The sequence below is a fragment of the Rhinoraja longicauda genome, chromosome 4 (assembly GCF_053455715.1).
Source record: "Rhinoraja longicauda isolate Sanriku21f chromosome 4, sRhiLon1.1, whole genome shotgun sequence".
NCBI classification, from domain to species: Eukaryota; Metazoa; Chordata; class Chondrichthyes; order Rajiformes; family Arhynchobatidae; genus Rhinoraja; species Rhinoraja longicauda.
In genome coordinates this window covers 71,210,101-71,225,890 of record NC_135956.1, presented here as the reverse complement: position 1 = coordinate 71,225,890, position 15,790 = coordinate 71,210,101, and the positions used below count along the sequence as shown (strand labels likewise).

Sequence of the window (15,790 nt, the reverse complement as noted above, 5' to 3'; positions counted from 1 at the left end):
TTTTCTTTGCAGAATTTCTGTAATGAAGGATCAAATGCAGCGATATTCAGTGCATGCAAATAAACAAATGGCATAATTACTGTTACTTCAAATCTCGAATTTGTGCTGTTGCTTTATAATTCCTCCTTAAGCTAGTAGGGCTTTTGGTGAAAAATAATTTGTTCCAATGAGCATTTTAAAAGGATGGAGGCTTATATTAAATTAGCTTGTTTTGTTGAAAATTGATTTGGTTGTTAATGGAAATGTGACACATGGTTCAGATGAAGATGGGTATATGTAGTTTTGTGGGACATTAGCCCAGCAGATCCAAACCAGTGTTTATCATTGCCAGGTAATATTTGCTTTTGATGGTGGATTTAAAATCAAAATTTTCAGAGGAAAGAACAGTCTACATTATTATTACTTTGTCTTGAGTGGAGTTAATTGTGCATGTTCTCTGGATCTTTTCTTATTCCATGGTGCTTTACCGTCTTTAATTCTTTTTTAGCAAGTTGAAAAAACTGAGTGAAGATAGCCTCACAAAGCAGCCTGAAGAAGTTTTTGATGTATTGGAAAAGCTTGGTGAAGGGTGAGTGCTATATTACTTAAGATATTGTTTTATTTTCCCTTTTTTCACCTTTCCCATCCTAATCACCTGGTTCCATCTGCCCGTCATCCCCATTCCATTTTTTTTGGTTATATTATTGTTATTTTTTATCTTGTACATTTGAGCTCTGCTCAGGCAGTGCACCTGAATTTTGTTGTATGCACCACTACAATGACAATAAAGTAACAAATAAATAAATAAATCAACTACTAGCCTTTAATCCACTCCCTCCCCTTGTATTATTATAAACTGGCAATACCTTTATTTCCTGTTTCTTCTCAGCCCTGATGCAGGTTAATGACCCAAAACACCGACTTACACCTTTTGGTCGATCTTTATTTCTTGGAACACAAGAGTTTGAGGGGTGATCTTAGTTTTTTTTCCCAGGGTAGAGGATTAAAGAATCAGTGGACATAGGTTTAAGGTGAGAAGGGAGAGATTTAATAGGAACCTGAGGTCATTTTTTTCATGCAGAGGGTGGTGGGTGTATGGAATGAGCTGTCAGAGGAAGTGGTTGAGACAGATACAATAATGACATTTAAAAGACATATGGACAGGTATTTGTGTAGGAAAGGTTTAGAGAGATATGGGCCAGTTGGTGGCAAATGGGACTAGCTTAAATGAGGCATCTTGGTTAGCATGGACGAGTTGGGATAAAGGGCCCATTTCTGTGATGTATGATTCAGTATGAACAATTACTGTATGATTACTGTATGAACAATTTGACCTGGTACAATCAAACCAATGCTATGGCCAAGAATGCACCTCACACCCCTACTTCCTCAGAAGATGAAGGGAATCCTGTATGTCTCCAAAAACTGTTAACAATTTCTCCAGATGCACCGTAGAAGGTGTTCTATTTGGATGGACCACAGCTTATTTCAACAATTACTCTGCCTAAAAAAAACTGCAGAGACGATTTAGGTTCATTTTTAATAATAATAATAATGCATTACATTTATATAGCGCTTTTCAAACACTCAAAGACGCTTTACAGGGATTACTAGAACTTAGAGAAGAAAATAAATAGATAAATAAGTAAACGAACAGAAAAAGGAGACAGAAGGTGATGTAGCAAGGTACAGTGAAAAGCTATGTATTGCATGCTATCCAAACAGATCAGATATACCGTGCATAAATACAACACGATACGATAAACTTTATTCATCCCCGGAGGGAAATTGGTCAATGCAATCAAGCCAAACTTCAGAGCAATAAATAGCGCAAAGGGAAAAATATAGTTCTCAGCATTGTAGTGCACCAGTTCAATGGACAAAGACCAATGTCTACAATAGGGTAGAAGTGAATCGGATAGTACCCTAGCTTATGGAAGGAATGGTCAGAAACCTGATAACATGGGAGGAAGAAACTGTTCCCAAGTCTGGTGATGCACATTTTCAAATTGCTGTACCTTCTGCCACACGGGAGCAGAGAGAAGGAGGAATGGCCGGGGGCGGAACAACTCTTTGATTTTGTTGGTTCCTTTTTCGAGACAGCATGAAGTGTAGGTGGAGTCAATGGTGGGAAGTTTGGTCTGTGTGATGTACTGGGCTCATCTACAACTGTAATTTATTGTAGTCTTGGGTAGAGCTTTTTCAAACCAAGCTGAGATGCACCTCGACTGTATGCTTTCTATCGAACGTAGACATAAAATGCTGGAATATCTCAGCGGGACAGGCAGCATCTCTGGAGAGAAGGAATGGGTGACGTTTCGGGTCGAGACCCTTCTTCAGACTGATGTCAGGGGAGTGGGCGGTACAGAGATAAATCTTATTTTATCTCTGTACCGCCCACTCCCCTGACATCAGTCTTGACGCGGAACGTCACCTATTCCATCTCTCCAGAGATGCTGCCTGTCCTGTTGAGTTTTCTCCAGCATTTTGTGTCTACCTTCAATTTAAAACAGCATCTGCAGTTCTTTCCTACAAATGTATGCTTTCTACGGTGTATCTGTAGAAGTCATAACAGTCATCGGAGACGTGCTGAAGTTCCTCACTCTCCTTTGGAAGTAGAAGCATTGGCAAGATGCGCCGTCTTGGCTGTCGCATCAATGTGGTTGGTCCACTGCAGATCATTGGTGATATTAATGCCAAGAAACGTGAAGCTCTCAACCGATTTCCACCATGCTTCCTGAAGTCGATAACTATCTCCTATAGAGGGAGATATTATTGTCCTGACACCATGTTGCTAATTTCTCTGTCTCCTTCCTGTACTCTGTCATAGCATTGTTTGTGATTCAGCCCACCACAGTGGTGTAATGTACAAACTTGCAGATGGAGTTAGAGCCGTATTAAGCCATAAAGTTGTGAGTGTGTAGGTAGTATAGTAGAGGACTATTCTGCATTCTAGTACGGCACCCATGTTGAGAATTATAGGGTAGGAGGTATTGTCACCGAACATCACTGATTGTGGTGTGTGGATCAGAAAGTTGAGGATGCAGTGGCAGAGGGGTGCTAATTCCGGGGCCCAGGAGTTTGGAGATGAGTATGGATGGAATTATGGTGTTGAAGTCAATAAATAGGAGTCTAACAGAAGAGTTCTTGTGGACTTGTTTCCGTGTTGTATCTCTCTGGAAACCTAGGATCGTGCTCTAGAATGCTGTTTTTGGATCCCATTTCTTATGTACCTACCTCTGAGACGTTGCTTAAAATCTCTCTTAGTTCCCCTCATAAATTTTCCTCATCTTGACTTGCTCTGTGTTTTTCCTAACAATCCTTTGACACATTTTCTTTGATAAGGTTACAAGAAAAATGCAGGCTAGCTGAATAATTCAAATTAATTGCATTATTTTAATTTACATGGCAATAGCTTAATAGACACGATCGTGTGAAAATTAAAATAAATTAAAATATGCCTTAATTGTCTTTCACTACAACAAATAGCAAATAGTTTATGGTTGACATGGGATGATTGAAATTGCTGACAATTTTGTGAATTTAATTATACTTCCATTAACCATTACAAAAAGATGGGTTTACTTCATTGCAAATTCTGTATCAACTATTAATTTATTTCCTATATGCTTAAAATCATTTTCTTTTTCCTTTTTCTAGATCCTATGGTAGTGTTTTTAAAGCCATCCATAAAGAATCTGGACAGGTTGTTGCCATAAAGCAAGTGCCAGTGGAGTCTGACCTACAGGAAATTATTAAGGAAATTTCAATAATGCAACAATGTGATAGGTATGAGTAATGGAATGTGGCAAATCCACTTAGCAGAATAATGCATTTTACAGCTGTTCAACCATAAGTGTTATAATTTAGTAAATATGTAAAACCAGAATATTTTCAAGCTACACTGCTCTCTGACTATTTTTGGATTAGGCCTGTTGAATTGAAATTGGTTTGACATGGGTTTGCAACATCTGTCCTTGATCTTTTACTGTTCTTTGTTTGTGCTTTTTTAAATAGATGCTTTTGATACTAATGTTCTGAACAATCATGTTTTCATTAATTCTTTGTTTTAAATCAATTATTTTGGTACTACAATTTAGAGCTTTGCATTATTATCAAGTTTTACAAACGAACTGCTAACAGTGGTGTGTCTCAGAGTGTGTTAATCCTGTAGCTACTGGTCTAAGACCAGCAACTGCAGGATCTATTAAAAAAAAGGCAGTGCCTTGCTTGTACTGTTTGGCATCAAAATGATTTCTTACAGCTTTCCACATGCTTCCATGTTTATTCTGAGCTCCACCCATTGTTAAGTTTTAAATGGTTTGAGGCAGTAGAAACATTGAGGGAGGAGAAGCATTTCAGCCAATCTTGTGAAAATTTTAGAAGTAAGAATGGGTTGATTTCATTTACTTTAATATGAAGTTAGTGTACAAGAGGAGTAATGGTGAAGGAGCTCTGTTGCAGAATTTGTCTTGAATCTGGCATTGTACATTTGCTTTGGAAGTTAACGTAAGCAGGGGAGATGTCTTTATCTCCAAAAGGCACTTTAGCTAAAGCTCGTTCAAGAAATAGGAAACAAATCAGGGTTGAATTGTCACAGATCAATGAGTAGTACACCAGGCAGAGATAGGATTGTTAATATGATTGGGACCCTGTCTGCTCATGTACAGAGCTTGACTCTGTTCAGATCAAGGGTCATTCCTGAAAGTATATTTAAGATATTCATAACATAGAAATTTATTGTCTTACAGATTTTAATGTAATTAGCAGAATAGATAAAACATACCAGCTAATTTAGTGTATTTGGAATTTTGGAAGACCTATAATAATTTATCATGACATTATTAAATAAATTGGAAATCACAGTATTAGGGGTAATATACTGACATGGATTGAGGATTAGCTAACCGATAGAAAACAGGTAGGTAATTTAAGGGCTGGAAGGTTATGACAAGTGGAATGCTGTAGGGTTTGCTTGGATGTCAGTTGTGAAAAGTCTATATCATTGCTTTGGAAGAACTGATCGAGTGTGATATATCCATGTTTGCTGATGCAGCAAGGTTGTGCATCATCGGGCCTGTAAAGAGGATATAGGAAAGATTTAGGAGGATATATAGGAAGATAACGTGAATGGTCAAGGCAAGGCAGATGGAATATAAGGTGGAAAAATATGGGGCAATCCACCTTTGTAGAAAGGTGGACTTTTTGTTTTAATTAGTGAGATTGAAAGGTGTGGCTGTTCAGAGGAACGTGAATGTCCGTGCAAACCAATCAGTAAAAGTAAATAATTGAAAATCAAAAATCTGTGGATGTTGGAAATCTGAAACAAAACAGAAAATTATACCATCGCTCAGTGGGACAAGTAATACCCAATGAAAGAGAAAAGGTTAATATTTCAGATCAGGGAAGCTGCATTTTCTTTTACCAAAATAGACAACTTCCTGTTGTTGCACATTATCTTCTGTAAGCCACATCCTCGCCCATTCACTAACTCACCTACATCATCCTGAATCCTCCCACAGCCTATACTATCACACAGCTTTATATTTTCAGCCAACATAGAAATATTGCACTTGATAATTAATATACAGGTTCAGTGAGGAGGATTAAATGTAAATGTAAAACCATTTTGCTCCAGTTATTTGGCCCTGGTGAAATTGTCTCGACCCGAAACGTCGCCCATTCCTTCTCTCCTGAGATGCTGCCTGACCTGCTGAGTTACTCCAGCATTTTGTGAATAAATGGTCTTCCTACATGAAGGATCCAGTTACAGTAGAGGTTCACCAGACTGATTGTTGATATGTTAAATTTGTTGAATAAGGAGAAATTAAATAGACTGGGACTATACTTGAGTTTGGTAATTTCATTGAAACTTAGAACTTTTTTACAGGGCAGGGATGGTTTCATCTGGTTGGAAAGTGCAGAACCAGTGATCAGATTCTCAAAGAGTTGTTTATTTAGGACAGCGATTATTTCTTCACACGTAGGGTATGAATCTTTGGAATTTCATTCAAGTGGGGTGTGGAAGCTTGGTTATTGAATATATTCAAGGCAGAGGTCAATAGGATTTTAGATGCTAATGGAATCAACAGTGTGGAGTTAGTACAGGGAATTGACATTGAAATAAAAGATCAACCATGAGCTATTATCTATCTCTTTGATGTCCCTCGGACTATCCTTGACTGGACTTTGCTGGCTTTACCTTGCACTAAACGTTATTCCCTTATCTTATATCTATACACTGTAAATGGATTGATTGTAATTATGTATTGTCTTTCTGCTGACTGGTTAGCACACAACAAAAAGCTTTTCACTGCACCTTGGTACACGTGACAAGAAACTAAACTAATTATGGGGTTGACATGAAGGTCGAATGGCCTACTTCTGCTTTCTCTTGTGTTGTTATGAAATGTATCCATTTTAATTTCATGGCTTCAAAGTTTCTGGATGCAGGTAAAAATCCTCAATTTCCCTCTAAAATTGTACAATCATTTACTTTAACGATGTCCCAGAGTTATTGTTCTGTTTGCAAAGGAAAATAGATCCTTCCTGTTCACCCTAATTGTACTTTTCTAATTTATATACATTAATTAAATCTCCCCTGGATTTAATTTGTTGAAAAGAAATTAAGCACAGTTATCTTGTCCATAGTAACTAAATTCTCCTGTCCTGTGGAGACACAAGAGACTGCATATGCTGGAATCTTGAGCAAAAAACAAACTGGAGAAAGTAAGGATCCATATTCCCCCCATAGATGTTGCTAAGCTTGCTGAGTTCATTCAACACTTTGTCTCCTGCCTTGTAATCATCCTTGCACAAAGGATTACTCCATCTGATGCTATCACATTCTCACTGTAATGTGCTGATGTGAACTGCACTCCAGACTGGCCTGACTAATATTTTATTGCACGATTTCCTGTTTTTGTGTTGTATGTTTCGGCAAGTAAGGTATTCAGTGTACCTTATTAACTAGCTGCCTACCTCACCTGTTACTTTTGGAGATCGTCAGGCTTGCGTTTAAATACCAATATGTTTCTCTACATTTTCTCGTATTGTGTATTATCTCCAATTGCTTTTCTTTCCCAAGTATCTTTCTTAATATTTCTTAAGATTAAATTCAAATTTTCACCTTGTCATTGATTGACATTTTCCTGCAGTCTATTATTTCTTCCTTGCAAACACACAGGTCAATTTTGCAAATTCCGAAAATCACAGGCCCTTATCCACGGTATAAATAACTGAAAATCAATGTATCCTATCCATTGCAAGTTCTCTGTAGAATAGCAGTTCAATAATTTAGCAGTTATGTTACTTTTCTGATTTCATAAACTGTCTTTCTCCTGATGCTTGAGTTGTTACAAAACGTTACAATCATTTGCTTGAACTTTTCCAGCTAATGTCATCTATATGTATCTCATTGCAATGGCCTTCTGGGAGGTGCAAAGGGAGTGGGGATTTCATGTTCATTCGGATTTCGCGAGGGAATCCATATTCGTTTGCCAGTATTGACATAGCTGTGTCATAGATCTGATAATGTTTACCCTCAGCACAGCTGATAATGTACCTGCCTTAAGCTTGCATGTGGCCTTCTTGCCAGTTTAAGTTTTGGTATCATATTTTAGTAATTTGTCCCAGGTGAAAAATATTTGATACGCTAACATGCATTTTTGACTCTTATTCACTAATTTAATTATGCCATATGTAATATGATACTTGCATTTGCAGTTTAGTTAAATGCTATCTGCCTCTTCAACCATGAGCATGCTTCTCACACTTATTCAATCAAAGAAATTTATAAATTGATCTGAGAAGAGATTAGTTTATCTTGGCATCACGTTCGGCACAGACATTGTGGGTCGAAGGGGCTGTTCCTGTTTGTACTATGTTCTATATTATAAGTGGTTCACAATTATCTATTCAAGATGGATTAAGTATTATTAAAACCAGTAAAAGAATTTGAGATAGTGGTTGTTTGAAATGGAGAAATTCTTAATGATTGCCAAATTAAATTTTAAGGTTTGCTGTCATTAGATATTTCCCCCAAGTTCTGACATCCATTCATTTACAATTTAACTACAGAAGAGAAAGTGTTTGAAAATGGTGCTTTTCCCTCTATCTCCCTTGGAGATGCAGCTCGGCCTTTTTCAACATTATGCAACAGAGCTCGATAAGTTGGCACTTGGATTCTGTTGAATCTGTTCCTGTCTTTATATTATGTGTAGGAAAGGACTGCAGATGCTGGTTTAAATCGAAGGTAGATACAAAATGCTGAAGTAACTCAGCGGGACAGGCAGAATCTCTGGACAGAAGGAATGGGTGACGTTTCGGGTCAAGACCCTTCTTCAGACTGAAACGTCACCCATTCCTTCACTCCAGAGATGCTGTCTGTCCCGCTGAGTTACTCCAGCATTTTGTGTTTACCTGTCTTCATACTATCTCATTCTGGAATGTAATACTTCACACAATCGAATCCTTAATTAGTAATATTATTCAGCCATCTGTCTGCACAGATTACCTAAAGACATGCAATATAATCCACCTGATGGTGTTTTCTTAAAAGTTTGATTATGTAATGCATGCAGGTGCATCCGCCTCTTCAGAAAGTTGGCCAATAGTCCCTCTGGGACAACTTGGTAAAGGATCTTGAGGGCTTACCCCATTGTAAAGACCAATATGCACTGTGGTTAGTCTGAGCATTTGGAAAAAAGTACATATGGGTCCCATTCATTAAAAATAGGAACCTGCTTCAACTCTGGCCAGTCAAATGGATGTTTACGATGTCTGTGCCCTTGAGGGCAGACTTTAAAAAGCTGTACTTAATTCCTCAGTGCTAACAGGCCAGTAGCTAGCTTTGATAACACAGTGTTTGTAGTAACATCTGATTTACTTTGTGTAATTTATAGCACTTAATGATTCTACTTAGACAAGGTATAGGTCCATATATGTTGTGTTGCAGGTGTTGATTGTCTTGCAGTATGTCTTCAAACTGTTCTCAAATAATCTTGAAATTTGTGTATTCCTTAATTTTTCGAATAGTAAATAGTACAGGGAATGGTATTTCCCTGTAGGAGTAAATTATATGAAAGGATGGAGATTTATTAATGAATACAAAAGGAATTATAGCATTATTTGTATGAGTTTATATATCAACAATGAAAATACCACATTGAGCAGACGTTGAAAAGTAAATAAGGTATTCCTGCTTCTTTTTCTGATCAAATTATTGCTAGAAATTTAAGAATGACCGAAATCAGCACTGAATATTGTTAGTCAGGCATGAACCAGAATTAATAACTTCCCATGAAACACTAGTAGTTCTCATAAGAGATAGGATTAGAATTAGGCCATTTTGCCCATCAAGTATACTCCGCCATTCAATCATGGCTGATCTATCTCCCCTTCCTCACCGTATTCTCCTGCCTTCTCCCCATAACCTCTGACACCTGTACTGATCAAGAATGCCTTAAAAATATCCACTGATGGCCTCCTCAGCCTTCGTTGCAAAGAAATTCCACAGTTTCACCACCCTCTGACTAAATACATTTCTCCTCATCTACGTCCTAAAAAAATGTCCTTTAATTTTGAAGTTATGACCTCTAGTCCTAGAATCTCCCTCTAGTGGAAACATCCTCTCCACATCCACTCTATCCAATCCTTTCACTATTCTGTATGTTTCACTGAGGTCCCCCCTCATTCTTCTAAACTCCAGCGAGTACAGGCCCAGTGCCGACAAACGGTCATTATAGGTTAACCTACCCAGGAATGAACCTGGGATCATTCATGTAATACAGGAGATTAGAGTGGGTGCCTTTGGTACTGTGGACAAAGCTGTTGCACAGCAAGAAAAGGGCTCAAACTGGGGCTGGTTATCCCATCTATCTTAGGTTTATCTTGGAGAAAAACAAGGCCATTTTGGGAAGATAATGGGAAAGTTATGATTTTTAACAGTTATTTTGTTTTACTTTCAGTGCTTATGTAGTGAATTACTATGGCAGCTATTTTAAAAATACGGATCTCTGGATAGTTATGGAATATTGTGGGGCTGGTTCTGTGTCCGATATTATCCGACTACGAAACAAAACAGTAAGTATGTTAAGTTTGTCAACATATTCCTAAGGTGATGTGACTGAATCTTTTCTCCCTTGCAGAATATTGAAATAAGTATAATAAAGCAAAATAATCAATTTATCCTCAAAAAGGTATGGTGTGTTCAAACTGATCAGGGTGTCTTCATACAAGGAACACAAAGTTAACCTGATGATACATTTCTGGGCAAATTGGATATTATCCTTTTTATTGCAATGGACTATTGAGGCATAAGCCAACCAAATTTGTATAGAAGTAATAAAATGGAACTGCAGATGTGGGTTAATACCAAAGATCGATACAAAATGTCAGTAACTCAGCGGACCAGGTAACATCTCTGGAGAAAATAGGTGAAGTTTTGGGTCGGGACCCTTCTTCAGATTGATTGTAGGGGGGAGGAACTGGAAGCAACAAAAGACCAGGACAAATCAGGGCCAGCAACAATTGACATCAAGCTGGGTGGTTGCAATAGTCCGATTGTTTGATGGGGTTGGTGTGATCCCAAGAGGGATACATCATTGTGAACTGTGGAACTGGTTAACCAACTTTAAATGGAGGAAGGGGTGAGGGGAGAAGTGAGCATTTGTATGCTGCCTAAGATTAGAGAATACAATGTTCATACTGCTGCGTTGTAAGTTACCTAAGCAAAAAAATTATAGAGCTTTGGGAAGCATATGTGGCGGTTTCTACTTGCCGCGGATTTACTGCAGCAAATGTTCACTGGGTTAATTACTGGGCCGCGGGAGTTAAATTACAGGAAAAGATTGGACTTGTTGCATTTCAGTTTCTGTTTGGAAGAATAAGAGATGATTGTGATGAAGTATGAGGTTCTGAATGGGCTTGAGGGGGTAGATGCTGTGAGGATGTTTCTATTGATGGAGAATCTCGAACTAAGCAGCATTATTTCTGGATAGAGGCGTTTCTTCTCTGTTAGTTGTGATTCTTTGAAATCCTGTCACACAAGCAGCTGTGGACTCTGAGCTATCAAGCATATTGAAAACTGAGGTACGCTTTTTAAAATTGAAGTATATCAGACAAGACACTGGGATTGAAGTTAGTGATCAGGCAATAATTAATGACTGGCACAGCAAGCTTGAATGGTCACATGGTCTACTATTTCCTTAGAAGGGTAACTATTGAGAAATCTGACAAGATTTGTAATTCTGTAATTTGAAATGTGATAATTTCATGGGGAATAAAAAAATGGCAGATGAATACATTTTTGCATCTGTCTTCGCAGCAGAAGACACCCGAAATCTAAGAAAGTCAGGGGGTAGAAGTTACTGGAGTTGCTATTCCTAACGAGAAGGTGCTGAGGAAGGTGCAAGGTCTGAATGTGGATGCCACCTGGACCAGATGGACTGCACCATAGGGTTCTGAAAGAGGTAGCTTTAGATATTGTGGAGGCATTAGGAGTGATCTTTCAAGAATCACTAGTCAGGAGTGGTCCCAGAGGACTGGAAAACTACATATGTTACCTCACCGTTTAAGTAGGGAACGAGGCAAATGAGCAGAAACTATTGGCTGGTTAATCTGACTTCTGTGGTTGGTAAGATTTTAGAGTCCATTATTAAGGATGAGGTTTCCACGTACTTAGAAGCACATGATAAAATAGGCCAAAGTCAGCATGGTTTTGTGAAGGGGAGATCTTGCCTGACAGATCCGCTGGAATGTTTTGAGGAAGCCAAGGAGAGTAAATGGATGTTACGTTTAGTTTTGTTCAGTTCAGAGATTATTATTTTATTTCGTTTAGTTTAGAGATTACGGAAACAGGCCCTTCAGCCCAACGAGTCAGTGATCCCTGTGCACTAGCACTATCCTATACACAAGGGACTACTTAGAATTTTTACTGAATCCAAATTAACCTACAAAGTTGTACATCATTGGACTTGTGGGAGGAAACCGGAGCACCTGGAGAAAACCCACAGGGTCACACGGAGAATGTACAAACTCCGTACAGACAGCACCCATTGCCAGGATCGAACCTGGGTTTCTGGAGCTATGAAGCAACAACTCTACCGCGCCTTTGTGCCGCCCCTTTGTAAAATACTATTTACCTGGATTTTCAGAAAGCCCCTGAATGGCAGAAAGCAAAGAATGGGAATAAAGGGGGCTTTTTCTGCCTGGTTGCCAATGACTAGTGGTGTTCCGCAGAGGTTGGTGTTGGGGCTGCTACTCTCCATGTTGTATATCAATGATTGGGATGATGGAATTGATGGCTTTGTGCCAAGTTTGAAGATGATACGAAGAAAGGTGGAGGGGCATGTAGTGTAGAGGAAGCATGGAGTCTGCAGAAGGACCTGGGCAGGTTTGCAGAGTGTGCAAAGAAGTGGCAGTTAGAATGCAGCGGAGCCAAGTGTGCAATCATGCACATTGGTACAAGGATTAAAGACTATTTTCCAAATAGGGAGGATTCAGAAATTGTAGGTGCTAATGGACTTGGGAATGCTGGTGCAGGATTTCTAGACGGTTAATTTGCAAGTTGAATTGGTGGTAAGGAAGGCAAATGCAATGTTTGCAATTATTTGAGAGGACTAGAATATTAAAAACAGGGATGCAATGCTGAGGTTTTATAAGGCACTGATCAAACAGCAATTGGAGTATTGTGAGCAGTTTTGGGCCCCATATCTGAGGAAGGATGCGCTGGCGTTGGAGAAGGCCCAGAGGAGGTTTACGAGAATGATCCCGGGTATGATTGGGTTAATGTATAATGAGCATTTGACAGCTCTGGGCTGTACTTGCTGGAATTTAGAAGGATGAGGGGGGGATCTCATTGAAATTTACCAAATAGTGAAGGACCTGGATAGAGTGGATGTGATGAGGATGCTTCTACTAATGGGAGAGTCTCGGACCAGAGGGCACAGCTTCAGAATAAAAGGACATGCCTTTAGAAAGGATCAGGAGGAATTTATTTAAAGAGAGAGAGTGGAGAATCTGGAATAAATTGCCACAGACGGCAGTGGAGGCCGAGTCATTGAGTATTTTTAAAGCGTAGATTGACAGGTTCTTGATTAGTAATGGGTGTCAAACATTGGGGAGAAGGCAGGAGAATGGGGTTGAGAGGGAAAGAAAGATCTGCCATGATTGAATGGCGGAGTAGACTCAATGGGCCGAATGGCCTAATTCTGCTCCTCTGACTTATGAACTTATATATTCCCAAATTACATGTACTTTCAAAAGTTTTGAAATAAAATGAAGTTCTTTGTTATTCATGTTGAAATAACTTACTTGCTCACACTGAACAAATGCGCTGTGTGATTTATTCTTATTTTAGTGGTCAGAACATATGCATTGTGTGATAAAGATGGTTCTGAAGAAATTTCATGGAGACTCATTGAAAGCAGAGGAAATATTCTATATTATAGCACCCTCCTCTGATTTATATTTGTTACTGCATATTAGTTAAAAAGATAGTTGTAGAATGTTTGCTCATAAATCAAAATTAGTTGTCTACAGTCTGTAATTTTACTGGTGACTGGAGGCACAAGAGATTTTGTTGCCTAAATAGGAGAGCAGCAGTAACAATGAAGGGTCGAGAGCAGATCCATCAACTGCCCATTTCTCCCTACAGAGGCTGCCTGACCTGTTGAATACCTCCAACTGGTCTCTTTTTTTGCTTCTTGTTGTTACTAATTTTTAAAATACAACTATTGCATAGGATGTTGTTTTGCCTTAAGTGTCTCGGATTACAGGAAAATATTTAAAAAATCCTACTGAAGGCAGCACAGGGAATACTGAGCTCAACTGTCTCGGGAAACTAGCATCCTTAGTGCCTTCGCTTCAGTTATGCATTTTAATCAGTGCCACCTGCAGCTCATTTGGTCGTTTCTGAGTCAGAAGGCTATGGGCTCAAATCCCCCTCCAGAGACCTGAACACAAAACTCTCAACAATACTTGGGATGTTGTGCAGCCAGACCTCTCAGTCTCTCAGAGGCCCTACCTGCCTTCAGCTCGTTTAACAGCACTTTTCAGAAGAAGAGCAAGGGAGTTATTGCTGCAATCTTGACTAATGTTTATTCTTCAATCAACATCAAGAAAACTAATGATGTTATCATTTTGTTACTGCTGTTTATGGAAGCCTTTTCCTGGCTTATATTAAATTATATCAGCATAACCTTTTATTCTCTTGAATTCTATTGAATGCAACAATTTTGGATAATTAGCTCTTCCAGCTCTGATGAAAAGCCAACCTTGCAGCATTAACTCAGTTTTTCTCTTTCAAGGTATTTCTAGAAGCTGCAGTGTTCTGTATCTCACAGTTCCCTTTGTTTTTTTAACCTCTTTCCTGTGAATTTCTTTTTGGATTTCTTGGTGGCTCTCTTGAACCAATGGCCCCTGGTTATGCCTTTTTCCATTGGAACATTTTTCCCTGCATTTATTCTCTCAATATGTTTCATAATTTTAAAGACCTCTATTAGGTTACCCCTCAGCTGCCTTTTCTGGAATGTTTTGCCTCGCATCCCTGAAAATCTTTGCAACTGCTCTATTACCTGGGCATCCTTTTCCTAATAATGACTACTTTCCCACAACCAGTTCAGTTTAGTTTGTCCTGTGTACCGAGGTAGAGTGAAAAGCTTTTGTTGCCTGCTAACCACCCAGTGGAAAGACAATACATGATTACAATGGAGCCATTCACAGTGTACAGATACATGATAAGGGAATAATGTTTAGTGTGAGGTAAACCTGTAAAGTCCGATCAAAGATAGTCCGATAGTAGTTCAGGACTGCTGTCTGATTGCGGTAGGATGGTTCAGTTGCCTATGGGAGAGGGGAGAAGAGGGAGTGGCCAGGGTGTGACTCGTCCTTGATTTTGATTCTGGCCTTGCCGAGGCAGCGTGATGTGTAAGATGGAGTCAATGGAAGGGAAGTTGGTTTGTGTAATGGCCTGGGCTGCGTCCACAATCTGCTGCAATTTCTTGCGGTCTTGGATGGCGCTGTTCCCAAACCAATCTGTAGAAGTTGTGAGGGTCCTGAACAAACTTGCAGATCCTACCTCAACAGTTTAAATACCCTTTCGACTACAGGGGACTTGTTTTCCAATTGTGTTTTTCACTGTCTTGCAGAATTTATGTATTTTATGTACAATTTGTTTCTGTGTGTTGTTTGAGGCCTATGTGCTTGTGATGCCGCCACAAGGAAAAAATTTCACCATATTTGTGCATCCAATAATAATCTCAATTTGACTTTAAACAGTGTCATCTAGCCTAGATTTGGTATGAATGTAGTATTACGATGCTCATTATTTTTTGTTTATTCTTTCCTGCATTTTTAAACAATGGCATGACCTTTAGACAAGACTTCAAAAACAAGGGGGCTTATATTAAGGGTTGGGGGCAGTGGAGATGAGAACATTTATTTTGACATTTGCGAGAGATCTGCAACGTCTTGCCTGCAGAATCATCATACTGCAAAGTTGCAGTGGCAAATGTTGGAAAGTAGTATAAGGTTGAGTAGCTTAATAGTTGAGTAACTTCTTCCCATCCAGTCCCCTGCAAAAAGTTTATCCCCTACTCCCAATTCCTCAGTTTATGCCGCATTTGCGCACGGGATGAGGTGTTTCACACTAGGGCATCAGAGATGTCCTCATTCTTCAGGAAATGGGGCTTCCCCTCTTCCATTATAGATGAGGCTCTCACTAGGGCCTTTTCTATATCCCGCAGCTCCGCTCTTGCTTCCCCTCCCCCCATTCGTAACAAGGACAGAATCCCCCTCGTTCTCACCTTCC

At 39.2% G+C, this 15,790-nt stretch overlaps 1 protein-coding gene across 2 annotated transcripts in view; it reads left to right on the top strand.

Moving 5' to 3' along the window:
• stk3 (serine/threonine kinase 3 (STE20 homolog, yeast)) overlaps nt 1-15,790 on the top strand; it is a 276,140-nt gene that overhangs the window by 31,172 nt on the left and 229,178 nt on the right. For both annotated transcript variants that reach the window (XM_078398044.1, XM_078398046.1), the window contains exons 2-4: nt 488-568; nt 3,640-3,768; nt 9,948-10,062. In XM_078398044.1, the coding sequence (XP_078254170.1) occupies nt 488-568; nt 3,640-3,768; nt 9,948-10,062 (325 nt within the window). The remainder of the gene's footprint in view (nt 1-487; nt 569-3,639; nt 3,769-9,947; nt 10,063-15,790) is intronic.